This window comes from Eubalaena glacialis, chromosome 3 (genome assembly GCF_028564815.1).
Source record: "Eubalaena glacialis isolate mEubGla1 chromosome 3, mEubGla1.1.hap2.+ XY, whole genome shotgun sequence".
Taxonomy (NCBI): Eukaryota; Metazoa; Chordata; class Mammalia; order Artiodactyla; family Balaenidae; genus Eubalaena; species Eubalaena glacialis.
Window position 1 is genome coordinate 76,638,967 of NC_083718.1, and position 15,278 is coordinate 76,654,244.

A 15,278-nucleotide genomic window follows, 5' to 3' on the forward strand; every position below is an offset into this window, starting at 1 on the left:
ACAAAACCTTACCGTTGTCCAGAGTTTTTTACACGCATCCTCTCAGGTACAGTTTTTAATTTGATTCTGAAACTACCTTGTGAGGGATGGGAGCCAAGTATTGTTGAGCCCACAGGCTCAGAAAGTAATGTGGTCAGGATCACACAAGTTGTGTGTTGCTGAACTGGAACTCAGGTCTACATCTTTGACTCCAAATCCAGTGCTCCATCCGGAATATCACTGCTGCCTTTTTTGGCAGGCAAGGCTTTCAGTCTGCCTCCCCTCAGCCCAGCTTCAGACAGGGTGACTGGAAATGGATCAAAAGATGGAAAAGGAGAAGAAAGACTGACCTGAAGTGAACTGAAAGTATTTTCTGCTAAGGGGAAAGCAGAAGAAAGAGAAAGGCATAGAACGCTGGGGTGTGGTCTCAAAGCAATTGCGTTCTGGGGAAGGTGGGATGCCTCCACCTCTCCCTGGCGGGGTGAAGAGGATCAGATGCTACCTCGCCTTTCTGGAGGGTGGAATCAAAGTGCGTGCTGGGGGGAAGCAAACATGGGTCTACATCCAGTCTGGGTGAGAGAAGCTGAGAGAAGGAATAAAGGACTATTAAAGGAAAGTAGAAAAAGAAGAAGGGAGGGAATTTAGAAGTACAAATAGGAAACTAGGGCAAAAACACATTCTTAAGAAAAAAGTTTAATTTGCATATGCTTAAACTTTGGTATCAACTTGCAGAGATTCCCCAGGCCTGTTAGATTTTTCTAGTGCCCCCTACTTGTCTTCTTCAACATTTCACCCACCTATGTGGGGTTCCACTTCTCAGTCCACATCCTTCCCAAACCCTCTCCCCTCCACCTTCACAATGTCTGTTGTGATGGGACAGGCTCTGATGATGGTTGTTTGGTCCCCATGTAGGTTTCTCCATATTGCCAGTAGGATGCAGAGAATTGGAAAATTTCTTGGACATCTGTCCTTTAAACAAAGCAGCTGGGCTGGGGCAGAGCTTGGGACAAGATTTTGAAGCTGGTTTTGTGAGTCACTGTGAACTCTGAGCACCCGCCCACTTGAGGCAGACTTTGCAAGTTTAGCTTGCGGGAACCATCAGACCAGGTCCAGGGACTGGGGCTTCCTCAACAGCCTTGTTAGCGTTCAGCTAATGAGAACAGCCTCAAGTTGAGGAAACTGTGGCTGGAGCGAGGCAGTTCTGCTCCCCATCACCCTCCTGCTGATGGGTGGCTGCTGAGCCTGTGCAGGGCAGAGCATCTGGTGGGAGAGGACCCGGCCTGACCCCTCTGTCTTGTGGGGATGTTGGGGCAAGCGCTTACCCTCACACTCCTCCTGCTCATCAAGGGGCATCGGGGCCAAGGTAAGGAGGTTCAGCCTGGCAGGGGTGGGGCTGGCATGGACTAGGGGCCGTGGCCTTCGGGGAGATCAGCATCCAGAGCCTCTGGGTTGTGCTGCTTACATGGTGACCTGGAACTGTGACTGAGCACTTCCCCGCAGCTCTAGACAGGCTGGGTCAGAGAGCAAAGGCTGGCAGTGGGTTGGGAGGTCCTTGAGAAGTGCCTCTGGCCAAGCAATCCAGGCCACCTCAGGCAAGGTGAGTCTTTTCCACTGGCTTCAGTTTTCCTTTCTGTCTAGTGGGGAGAAAGTATCCTCCCTGCTGGCTGTAAGAAGGACAAAGGAAATATCCTCTAATTTGGTGGGATTACCAGCAGAGAGGAGAAGTGGCCATGAGCTTGGGTTTCTCCAAGGAAGTAGGGGTACTGGAGCTCAGAGACTGACAGATTATTCTCTGAGGCAGGAAAGCTGAGCCCTGGCAAGGGGGAGGGGAGAGGGGAAGGGTGAGGCCAAGGCCAGAACAGAGGCTTTACCAGCATGGCCTGGTCCCTCATCCCTCAGCTCTTCCAGCAGCCCAGAGGCCATGGGAGCCTGAGAATTATTAGGGAAATGTTGTCTGGGGGCAGGGTGCGGGGAAGGGAAGAGAAGGAGACAGTATAAGGAAGCTCCATAGCAAACTGATAACTGTCAGCTGGGCCCCAAGCCAACTAACGTTTGTGTGTGTGGGAAGCAAGCTCCCCCTCTTTTTCCAACCCTAAGTCTAGGACGCTCTGAGACTTGGAGCCTGCATTTTAGATCAGCGACTCTTTGAGGAGCATCATGAGCGGGGCGTGCAGTGAGAGGAGGGCACACTTTTGTGCAAAGGGAAGAAACAGAGGCACAAGGAAGTATTTGTGCAGGGTCTGTTAGAAGCCATCCCTGGGTACTCAGTTCAATCACTGAGCCCCTGAGCACTCTGGTATCTTTCAAGAAGACACATTCTAGGCTCCGGCTTTTGTAATGAGTACAGGCGGAGTAAGGCAGGGTGTAATAAGGAACAGGGAGCAGAGAGAGAAGTCTGGAGACTGGGGCTCATGGGTGTGGGCTGGGGGGACCCAAAGACGCAGGATCCTAGGTAAGAGAGCTAGGTTGGAACCTGGGTTAAGTAGCCTTGAAAGCTGAGATAGGACCCACATGCTTTGATGCCTGGCTTTGGGGGTGGGAGGGACAGAAGGTTGAGGCTGACTCAGATCATGAGCCCAAGTGGCAGGAGGATGGTGCTCCCTCCATCCTCATTCCCAGGGCTGTGGTGCTCTCTTTGGGTGTGGCTATGACAAGACCCATTGGTGGGAGGTAGGGGGGAGCCTGGCGAGTGATTCTTTGAGCACAGGGAGGGATGGACTTTGGTCTTAGGGAACTTCTCTCTCTTCTTGCTATGCCCTGTGTCTGTGGGGCTGGCCTGATGTAAGCTGACTGAAACTGCTCTGTTTATTTAGTTCAATTTTTAAACTTCTTAATTGAAAATAATTTTGAAGTTTCAGGGAAGTTGCAAGAATAGCACAAAGAATTTTTGTATTTCCTTCACCTAGATTCACCAGTTGTTAACATTTTATCACATTTGCCTTATTTCTCTTTCTCTCCAAATATAGGTATGTGTGTATAGCTGTATAATAATAATAATTTTTGTGGAATATTCAAGAGTAAGTTTCAGACATCATGCCCCTTTACTCTTAACTATTTTAGCACACATCTTCTAAGGACAAGGATGTTCCAATATCATATCATATATCATATCATATCATATCAGCACAGGTATCAAATTTAGTAAATTTAACATAGATACAATCAAACATACAGTCCATAGTTAAATATTACCAACTGTCTCCAAAATGTGCTCTACAACATCTTTTTTCCCCATCCAGAATCCAATCAGGATCATGTATTACATTCAGTTGTTATGTCTTTTTTGTCATCTTCAATCTATAATTATTCCTTTCTTTGTCTTTTATGACTTTGACATTTGTGGAATACAAGTCAGTTGTTTTCTAGAGGGTTCCACAATCTGAGTTTGTCTAATGTTTTGTCATAAGACTTAGGTCATGCACTTTTGGCAGGAATGCCACGAAAGTGGTGGCATGTCTTTTTCAGTGCATCCCATCAGGTGGTACAATGACAGTGAAACATTTTTTCTAAGACTTGGTTTACTGAAGAATGTAATATGCATCACATATGTGTAAGAGGCTCATATCACTCTTGAGCATTGCAAAAGTCTTCCAAAGGCTTCTCACTTCACGTAGAGTAAAAGCCATACATTTTGCAATGGCCTATGTGATCTGACCTCCCTAACCACTGCCCCTTCCTCTCTGGTCTTCTCACTGCCTTTCAGCCACGCTGGCCTGCTGGTCCTCACGCATGTTCCACTTGGGGGCTTTGCACTGTTTTCTCCACTTAGAATGCTGCTTTCCCCTCATTTGCCATGAGGCTTGCTTCCTCATTCTGCTCAAATACCACTTCTGCAGTGATATCTTTCCCACTAAAAATGTCAACCCCTTCATCCTGTAACTTCTTATCTCCCTCTTCGTTTATTTTTCTCTGTAGCGCTCGTCTCCATTTTACATACTATATGTTTACTTATTTGTCTTATTTTCTATCTCCTAGGCTCTTCTTTACCTCATTAGAATGTAAGATCCTTGAGGCCAGGGCTTTTGTTTGTTTTGTTCACTGCTGTATCTTCAGCATCTAGAACAGTATCTGGCACAAGTAGACCCTCAATATGTATTTATTGAATGAATGAGTACTTTAAATAATCCATGGAATAAAGTGAGTTTATCTGCCTACCAGAAAGCTTCATTGGGAAAACTGTTTTAGATTTTAAAGAATGTAAATACTAACTACCTCTGTGGCCTTGAGGAAGTTAACTAACTTCTTGTTTCTCAATTTTTCATTCATAACATGAAGTTAACAGTGGTGCCCGCTTCCTGGGGGATGTGTGAGGATTAGATGAGATATAGTGTATAAAGTGTTTAGAGAAATGTTGAGTTATAACAAGTCCTCCAAAATGAATGCTCATGTTATTCAGCTCTTTGGAGGCAGGGCATATATTTCACTTAGTTTTGTAGTCAGAGTAAAGAAGAGAGACTATTCAGTAATCCTTTGTTGACTTTAATTAATTGAAGAGAAAGTGAGTTAGAGAATCTTGAGATAAGATGATAAAGTTTTAATGTGTGACCCTTTTCTGAGGGTTTCTCATTATCATAACCAGGATCTTAGGGAGACTTCAACATTTCTAACTTAAAGGAACATGTATTCAAGACATTTAATCACATGATTACATCGTAATGTAAAGTAGTCTGTTTTCACAATAGCATCTCCCTCTCTATTCCCATTCTTTCCCTGGATATGTTTTGAGTAGCTCTGCACGAGGTACTGGACAAGATATTTAGGATTCAGTAGTGATTAAGTACACGGCCCCTTTGTTCATGGAGCCTACACCATTTATATCCATCAGTACATAATTACAGCTGTGATTATTGCCCAACGAAGTGCCCAACACAGTAAGTGCTCCAAACATGTTAGTTGAGTGAGTTAATGAATTGTTTTCAGGCATCTTAGAGGAAGATTGGGATAATTTTTGGGTCAGATGGTTTGGGGACCAGGGACCTTCAAATCACTGCCCATAAGTGTGGACTTGGGCCCTAAAGTTCATTTTGGACCCTAAATTCAGGTTTTGGCTATGCATTCTGAAGAAACTACAAAGGACACACCAGAGGCTATAAATGCCCAGGGGCCACAAGGTCTGGGGTGAGATGTGCTGGACAAAAAAAAAGGGGCAGGGGCAGCATCTCACAGATCAGCTCTGAAGGCTGCAGGCTGTTCCCATAGGTTGTGTTGAAACTTTCACTTCTCAGGAAGGAGTCACTGATCGCAACTGCTCTGGCTGGGATCCAGACAAGTTCTAAAAAGGCTGGATTTATTTTTGTCCATCTTTTCCTGATTGTACTCCCCCTCAGACAAAGTGTGAAGAGTGAAGTATCTGTCCACAGGAGAGAGGTCAGGACTCAGAGAACTCAGGGCTGCAGCACCACTGGAGGAAACCAGTTCTATAGAAATCCCTCCAGAGATAGCTGGGCCACTGTCTTCATGACATGTGTGCAGAAAAGTGTGCAAAATTATAAACGTACATCTCAATGAGTTATTGTTAGGTGAAAACACCTGTGTGTCTACCACATGTTCCCTCCTTTCCTTACCTCCACCCTCTTCCACAAATACAACCACTCTTCTGACTTCTAACATCATCGGTTAGTTTTGCCTGTATATAAATGGAATCATAAAGTATATACTCCTGTATTTGGCTTCTTTTGCTCAACATCTGATGAGATTTATCTCTGCTATCACTTGCAGCTGGTCGTTTTCATGGCTGTATTTCATTGTATGACTATATAATAGTTTATTAATCTATTCTACCATTGATGAACCTTTGGGTTGTTTCAAGGGTTTTTTCCCTATTATAATCACGCTGCTAAGAGCCTTTTGGCCGAGCTGCTTGGCATGCAGGATCTTAGTTCCTTGACCAGGGATGGAGCCCGCGGCCCCTGCAGTGGAAGCGCAGAATTTAAACCACTGGACCACCAGGGAAGTCCTCTATGAGCCTTTTAGTGCATGCATGTCTGTTGGGTGTATCTCTGGGGGTAGAATCACTGGATATGTAGATATACCTCTAGCAGTTGCTGCCCAACTGTTTTCCAAAGTGGTTGAACCAAGCAGTGTGTGAGAGTTCCAAGTTGTTTCAGGGCCACCAGCTTTGCGTTCTGAGGACCTGCAAATGGGAAATGAAAGCGCAGGGGTGTGGAGCCTGAAAGGTGAAAGTCAAAGCCAAGTGAACCATGTCTGTGTGGCTTCCCTGTTATACTGTACGAAATTCCTACACGAGAGTCATTTCTGGGAGCTGAATTTAATTGATTAATTAATCAACTGAACACTTCATTAAACCCTTACTATGTTCCAAGAACTATGCAAGATTTTGTGGAGGAAACAAAGATGAAACACACATTGGTTCCATCCTTAAGAATCTTTCAGACAGTTAGAGGAAAATAGGCCTGTACAATATCAACTCTAAGGGAAGACAGAAAATGCTAAATGCTAAGTGTCTCTGACAGGCAAGATACATTTAGAGCACAAAGGGTGCAAAGAAGATGGAGATTCCTTCTAGGTAGGGACACTGGGGAAGTGGCCTTGAAGGATAAATAAGAGTTCAGGAGATAGGGGTAAGGTAGAAGGACAAGCTAAGCAGAGGGAACAGCCTAAACAGAAGTAGGGAAAACAGGTTTGAATGAGGAGACATGAGAAGCAAATGCACTTGCTATCTTGGAAAAAGACAGTATTATAAATGGGATGATTCAGTTAACTGATACAAAGAGTGGGACATAGGCTAGGTAAGTTGACAGAGGTAAGGGGTTGCATTGTCTGAGAGGTGGAGTCAGTATGGTCAGGAGGAAGCCCCCCAGGGTGGGGCTAGGTGAAGAAGAAGAGAGGCGATGAATTGGGTTGTGGACCTGGAGGGGATTTTATCTACTTTATAATTTTGCCTTGACTAGGGCCGGCCCTGCCCCAGCACTTTTGGGACCTCACTGAGCTTTATCCACCCAGACCCCATCAGGAACCCCTTCTGTTGCCTTCACTCCAAGCCTGGTGGCATAACCCTGAACTGAGAAAACCTCAACATCCTTTGTTGGCTAGGGGAAGTTATACTTTTCTGAAAGTTCTCTTTTCTCTCCCCTGTCCCCTCTCCCAGTCTCTCAGACCTCAACCTTCTTCCCATCTCACCCTTCCTCCGACCAGCAGGTCAAGGTGAGAGGAAGCTGAGCTGACAGTGGACACTGCGGGACTTTGGAGGCTGCAGCCCTTGCACCCAACTCTGGAGCTGAGCGGGACTCACTGCTGGGTCAGATCATCTCCTTGACCGTCCTCTGTGCTGGCTTCCCTCTTCTTCCTGAGGAGGTGGTGGAGTTAATCACTTGACCTCTGCCCTCCCTCTGCAGAGTTGTTTCACCCCATTCTTTCCTAACCACCGGAAGAGAGGCCCCAAAGCTGCTGAGTGGTAACAACAGAGGTAGCAGCAGCCCTGGGGCCTGCTCTGACCACCGGAATCTGCTGTGGCCTCTCCGCTCTGAACAATCCACCACTTGTCGGGGCCTCCTCCACCTCTCACTAAGCATGTGAGAACTTGTGTTGAAGTTATCTTTTCATACTGCCATTTCTTGTCTCTCCGTTTGGCATATGTGCCCCTCTGGGACAGGGACAGAGGTCTTCCTGCATCAGTCACAATACCCAGTACATAGTACCTTGCCCACTCATCTTTCTGCTGTATCCTCCCACTCCAACCTCACCCCACCGCCATCCCTGTCTGGCCCTGCCTCACCCTGAATATCTTCCTTTTCCCCACACTGGGCTGTTGAGGACTGCAGAAGAAAATTCAACAACAAAGAGCAACTACAGATTGAGAGCCTTCAATTTCAGCTGGGTCCTCAGTGTCCTGGGAATCCTTGTTTCTGATCCACAGCTTTCCCCTTTCTCCAAAGGGGTGATTCCAAACCTTCACCATCTCTTCAAGATCCTGTTCCATCATCATAGCTTTTATCAGCCTACACTCTCCTTCTCCAAGTAAATGGAGGCCCCAATTAGGGATTCTGTCAACCTCACCAACAATCCCTCAACATCAACTGACCTCATCTGTGCCCATAAATGACCACAGTCACCTCTGCTTTGCGTTAGGGAGCTCTCCTCCTTGCCTTGGTCTGTCCTTCCCCGTGTGCTCTAGACACCACGGCTTCATCTGGTAGGTCATCCAGGACCTGCCCAGTCCGTGATATCTCTGATCTTTCTTCAACTGCTCCTTTTCTGTTGGCTCTCCACTCTTAGTTCATTATCCTCCCATTTAAAAATCTATGTTGGAATACCATCCAGTTTTTCCCTACTGTGTCTTTCTTTCCCATGTGTCTCTTTTACTACTCATACAGAACACTTCACTTCTGATACCGCTGGTCTCCAAATGTGTGTGTGGTTCTTTCCCCATACCAAGCAACTCTCTGTGACACCAGCTGGGTGTCTTACAATTTGACTCAATTCTGACACCATCTGCCAGGAGACAGTGTTAGATTTCACAGATTAAGGGCTCGTTCCCACAAGATTACCTCCCTCTGCCATTTCAGACACCAGTCTCAAGCCCAGGTTGTAGATCAGAGGTTCCAGTGATCCCCTCTTCTGATTCAATGAATTTGTTGGAGTGGCTCACAGAACAGTGGGAAACACTTACTTACATTTACCAGTTTATTAAAGGATATGATTAAGGATACAGATGAACAGCCAGATGAAGAGATAAATAGGGCAAGGTCTGGAAGGGAGCTTCTGTTCCCTTGGAGTTGGGGTTCACCAACTGGTAGCTCCCCTAAACTCGTGCTATTGGGATTTTATAGGGGCTTCCTCATGTAGATGTGATCAGTTATTAACTATTAACTCCATTTCCAGCCTCTATCCCTCCTCCAAAGGATGAGGAATGGGGCTGAAAATTCCAAGCTTTTAATCATGGCTTGGCCTTTTTTCTGATCAGCCCCTCCCACCCAGGAGTTCATCCAGAGTCATCTTAATAGAATAAAAGATGCTTCTGGTGCTCTTATTACTTAGGAATTTACAAAGGTTTTAGGAGCCCCATGTCAGGGATGGGGTCAAAGACTAAATACTAAAGCAAGAGATGCTTTTATCACTGGGAAATTATAAGGATTTAATTTAATTTAATTTAATTAATTTAATTTAATTCCTCTGTGCCAGGAACCGGGGGGAGAGAATAATATATATATTTCCATTATCTCACAAAAGCCAAACCAACAAATCAAAATAACACCTGGTGTTCTTCCTGTGGTAGCTTATTTCCTACCTCCTTTTTAGTTGGAGACAAACCCTTCTGAAGTGTATAAACTCATACAATTTACATGAAAATAGAATAGTATAATTAAAGAATGACTACAATGGCAGTATAGCATCAGGAGTGTAGATCACACATTTGATTCCTTAATAATTTAATAGTTTAGTTAATAACTTAATCATTCCCTGTATACTCTATATTCAGTTTTTAAAAATTTAATTAATTAATTAATTAATTAATGGCTGCGTTGGGTCTTCATTGCTGTGTGCGGGCTTTCTCTAGTTGCGGTGAGTGGTGGCTACTCTTCATTGCGGTGCGTGGGCTCCTCATTGTGGTGGCTTCTCTTGTTGCAGAGCATGGGCTCTAGGCACATGGGCTTCAGTAGTTGCAGCATGCGGGCTCAGTAGTTGTGGCTCGCAGGCTCTAGAGCGCAGGCTCAGTAGTTGTGGCGCACGGGCTTAGTTGCTCCGCGGCATGTGAGATCTTGTGGACCAGGGCTCGAACGTGTGTCCCCTGCATTGGCAGGCGGATTCTTAACCACTGTGCCACCAGGGAAGTCCTATATTCAGTTTTGTCATGATGAAGGAGAACAAGAATGAAGGCTCTATGTTTTGATCTGATGGTGGTTATTCAGGAGTTTACTTTATAATTATTCATTATACTATGCATTTATATTTTAGGCACCCTTTAATATTTGTGCTACCTCTCAATTTTATAAAAGGTAAAAATAAAATAAAACCATCACAACTCCCTAAAAATTAAACTCATGTTCTATCACCCCACTCTCCAGACCTGCTGGAGAGAGCTTTATTACCATCCTTAGCAGACCCATAAGCCAGAAGTATGGGTGTCTGTAACAATGCTGCTGTTCTGTCTGTGATGCCCTCTTCCATACTCCTTTCTCAATCCACCTGGCAGGCCTGGGTGCCCCAGGCAGCACCTAGGTCACCTCCTCTGGGAAGCCACTCCTAATGCCCCAGGGAAGAGTAAAGCATGCTTTCCTTATGCTTGTGTCACGCCTTGGGCATACCCCTATAGCACATTTCACATCAAGTCTTAGTTGGCTGTTTTAGGTCTATCTTCCTCTAGACTGTAAGCACAGTAAAACAGAGATTGTAACTTTTCCTTTACGTCTTACCCAGTGCCCTTAATAATCCCATTCTCCAAAATAGGAGTGATATTACAAATGATATTACAGATATGATATGAGCAACAGCAATCATAACAGATGCCAGCTCTGAGCAACCTGGAAAGCTTTATTTGATGTATTGGCTGAACTTCTTCCCTGCCTTTGGGCCAGTAAGATGCACCCATGCACGCACCAGTAACCTTGGTTGTTCACTGTTCCCATATTACACTTATATGCTTCTGTTTTGGTCCTCTTCTCTTCTTATGATTTGGCTTTCATTCCTTATTTAAAATCCTGCCCAGCCCTATAGATTTTGGTTTTGTGGCAAGCATTTCTGGCACCCATCCTGGAGCCCTTAAACTTGGCGTTTCTTGTTGGTCTTGGAGTTGGCTCCTGTGGAATACTCAAGATCCATCTGTAGTCTCAGCCCTTTTGCTGCCTTAGGTGGGGTGGAGTTTTAGATACCCATTACTTAGCCCAGTGCCTGGCCAATGAAATATGTATCCATTGGTGTGGCTGCCTCTCTATTGGGCCTTACCCTTGACCCTTCATATGACTGACACTGCTATTGCCAGTTAACCAGTCTTGGGAGCTCCATATCTTCCTTTAGCACTTGCTTGTTATGTATGGGGGGCATTTCTATCTTTCTGTGTACCATTCTATTTGCAACTCTCCCCAACTCTACTCGCCTGGGTTAATCTCTTGAATGTAATTTGGTTGTTTTATCATCTCCCATTTCTATAGTCTGTGAAGGTGATGTCCTGTTTCTAGGAAATTAAGACTTATGATATGCATGTATTTCTTTGCAAATGCTGCCAACCACTTAGACCATCTTGCTTAGTTCTTCTATCTCTAATATTCTGCTTAAGGGCTGCACCTTCTGCTTGATTCGCTGTCCCCAGAGGAGCTGTGAAGTTGCAGTTCCCCCTACCCAGAATGTTTTTTCTGTAGCTCTTCGCCTGGCTGGATCCTTCATATCTTTCATTTCTTAGCTCAGATGTCACCTCCTCAGAGAGGTCTTCTCTGGCCATGAATCTACCAGTCAGTCTGTTATATCACCTTTTAAAACTACCTTCATGGCACTTATGCTTCTCTGAAAGGATCTTGTTTCATTTTTCACTTATTTATGGTGCATACCCCAACTGGAGTGTAAGCTTCATGAGAGCAGGGACCGTGTCTCTTTTGCTCACCCCTCTAATCCAATGCCCTTGAGCAGTGATTCTCAAGTGGGGACAATTTTGCCCCCCAGGGGACATTTGGAAATGTCTAAAAACTTTTTTGTTTGTCATGAATGGGGCAGGGGTGCTGGCATCTAGCGGGTAGAGGCCAGGGATGATGTTACACATCTTTACAATGCACAGGACAGCTCCCCTTTCCTCTGCAACAGGGAATTAACAGGCTCCAAATATCAAGTGTTGAGATTAAGATATCCTCCCTAGAGCAATACCTGACACACAGAGAGTATTCAATAAATAATTGTTGAATATAGGAGTGAATAGTCTTCTCATTGCCTCAAAGGGGCTCACTGATTCTTATAGATGTACCTGGAACCTAGGTTTAGGACATCTTTGTCAATCTGTAAATTTGCCCAACCTATTTTCTAGTCTATTTTACCTGTGAGAATTTCTGATCCACTGATTTCTGGTTGTCATTTGAGTAAGTATCAGGAAGACTTTTCTAATATTTTGCCAAAAGGTGAGTGCAGAAATCTCCTGTTTTTCCACTCTTGCTGTGGTAATGTTTCCACAGTGGCAACATCTTACTTTGCTCTTATCAAAGTACATTTTACTTAGTTTAATGATCAGAAGAGCTCTCTGAGAGGTAGTAATTACTCCTTTTTTACATTTTTTTTTAAACATCTTTATTGAAGTATAATTGCTTTACAATGGTGTGTTAGCTTCTGCTTTATAACAAAGTGAATCAGTTATACATATACATATGTTCCCATATCTCTTCCCTCTTGCATCTCTCCTTTTTTACATTTTGTATTTTTATCAAGATATAACTTACAGTAATGTACAAAAAGTTTAAGTGACTAGCTTGATGAACTTTTATATATGTATGTACATGTAACCACCACCCATCTCAAGATGTAAAACATTTCTAGCACCCCAATAGTCTTCTTTGTGTCCCCTCCAACTTGATAATCTCCTCAGAGTTAACCAATATTCTAACCTCTTACCATAGATTTGTGTTTTTTCGGGTTTTGAATTTCATATAAGTAGAATCATTCACTATATACTTTTTGGTGTCTGGCTCCTTTATTAACAACCACGTTGATAAGATCCATCCACATTTTTGCTTGTAGAAGTAGTTTATTCTTCTTTTTAAAAAAAATTAATTTATTTATTTTTGGCTGTGTTGGGTCTTCGTTGCTGCATGCGGGCTTTCTCTAGTTGGGCGAGCGGGGGCTGCTCTTCATTGCGGTGCACGGGCTTCTCATTGCGGTGGCTTCTCTTGTTGTGGAGCACCAACTCTAGGCATGCGGGCTTCAGTAGTTGTGGCATGTGGGCTCAGTAGTTGTGGCTCGTGGGCTCTAGAGTGCAGACTCCATAGTTGTGGCACATGGGCTTAGTTACTCCGCAGCATGTGGGATCTTCCCAGACCACGGATCAAACCCGTGTCCCCTGCATTGGCAGGCGGATTCTTAACCACTGCGCCATCAGGGAAGTCCCAGTTTATTCTTTTTCATTGCTGTGTAACATTCCATTATATGAATATAACATGATTTATTTATTCATCTAATGATGACTGATATTTGGGTTGTTTTGCATTTTGAATTATTATGAATAAAGCCATTATGAATGTTCTTGTATATGTTTTCTTGAGTATGTACAAATTCTCCTGGGTCATAGGGCATATGTAACTTTAGTTTTAAAAGATATTGTCAGTTTTCCAAAGTGGCTGTACCAATTTACACTCACATTAGCAATGAATCAGAGTCTCAGTTGTGCCTCATCCCTGTCAACACTTGGAATTTTCAGTCTTTTAAATGTTAGCCATTTTGGTGGGGATATAGTAGAGTCTCATTGTTTTCTGATATCCAGCAATGTTGGGGACCTTTTTGCTGCTTGTTCGTTAATTGGGTATCATTTATTTGTCAAGTGCCTGTGCCAGTCTTCTGCCTTTTTTTTTTTTTTTGGGGTTGTCAGTTTATTTCTTACTGATTTTTAGGAATTCTTTATAGACAGGCATACCTCGTTTTACTGAGCCTCACTTTATTGAACTTTGCAGATACTGAGTTTTTTTACAAATTGAAGGTTTGTGGCAACACTGTGTCACACAAGTCTATTAGCTCCATTTTTCCAACAGCATTTGCTCACTTTGTGTCTCTTTGTCACATTTTGGTAATTCTCTCAATATTTCAAACTTTTTCATTATTATTATATTTGTTATGACGATCTGTGATCAGTGATCTTTGATGTCACTATTGCAATTATTTTGGGGTGCCACAAACTGCACCCATATAAGATGGTGAAGTTAATCAATTGTTAAAATGACAACAAAAGATTCAGAATATTACATAAACTTAGTTGATGAAGCAGCAGCAGGGCTTGAAAGGATTGACTCCAATTTTGAAAGAAGTTCTACTGTGGTTAAAATGCTATCAAACATCATTGCCTGCTACAGAGAAATCATTTGTTAAAGAAAGAGTCAATCCATGTGGCAGAGGAGGCTCAGGTAAAAGGCGGAGCCTGACTTTCCTTCCCCAAACCACTACTCCCCATCTGGGTGGAGACTACTCCAATGTGCATGGTGTGAGGGTGTGCTCTAACTTTATTGATTTACATGTAGTTGTCCAACATTCCCAGCACCACTTGCTGAAGAGACTATCTTTTTCCCATTTTATATTCTTGCTTCCTTTGTTGATGATTAATTGACTGTAGGTGTGTGGGTTTATTTCTGGGCTCTCTATTCTGTTCCATTGATCCGTATGTCTGTTTTTGTGCCAATACCACACTGTTTTGACTATTGTAGCTTTGTAGTATTATCTGAAGTGTGGGAGGGTTATGCCTCCTGCTTTGTTCTCTTTCCTTTGTATTGCTTTGGCAATTCTGGGTCTTTTATGATTCCATACAAAATTTAGGATTATTTGTTCCAGTCCTGTGAAAAATGTCATGGTTATTTTGATATGGATTGCATTAAATCTGTAGATTGTTTTGAGTAGTATTGCCATTTTAACAATATTAATTCCTCCAATACAAGAGTATGGGATATCTTTCCATTTCTTTGAATCATCTTTAATTTCCTTTATTAATGTATTATAGTTTTCAGCATATAAGTCTTTCACCTCCTTGGTCAGGTTTAATCCTAAGTATTTTATTTTTTTTTTGGTGTGATTTTAAAAGGTATGGTTTTGTTATATTCCCTTTTTGATATTTCATTATTAGCATAAAGAAATGTAACTGATTTCTGTATGTTAATCCTGTATCCTGCTACCTTGCTGAATTTATCTATCAGTTCTAGTTGTTTTTGTGTGGAGTCTTTAGGGCTTTCTATATATAATATTATGTCATCTGCATATAATGACAATTTTACCTCGTCCCTTCCAATTTGGATAACTTTTATTTCTTTTTTTTGTCTGATTGCTGTAGCTAGGATTTCCAATACTATGTTGAATAGAAGTGGTGAGAGTGGGCATCCTTGTCCAGTTCCAAATTTTAACAGGAAGGATTTCAGCTTTCACCATTGAGTATTATATTGGTTGTGGGTTTGTCATAAATGGCTTTAATTATGTTGAGATATGTTCCCTCTATACCCACTTTCGTAAGAGCTTTTCTTAAAATCATGAATGGATGTTGAATTTTGTCAAACGCTTTTCCTGTGTCTGTTGAGAGAGTCATGTGGTTTTGTCTTTCTCTTATGAATGTGGTGTATCACATTGATTGATTTATGTATGTTGAACCATCCTTGTGACCCTGGAATGAAATCAGC

At 43.1% G+C, this 15,278-nt stretch overlaps 1 protein-coding gene across 1 annotated transcript in view; it reads left to right on the forward strand.

Annotated features, from left to right (window-relative positions):
- Positions 1–1,281: 1,281 nt before the first annotated feature.
- Positions 1,282–15,278, forward strand: part of CD244 (CD244 molecule) — a 28,821-nt gene continuing 14,824 nt past the window's right edge. The window contains exon 1 of the mRNA XM_061185829.1: positions 1,282–1,342. Coding sequence (XP_061041812.1) covers positions 1,282–1,342 — 61 coding nt within the window. The remainder of the gene's footprint in view (positions 1,343–15,278) is intronic.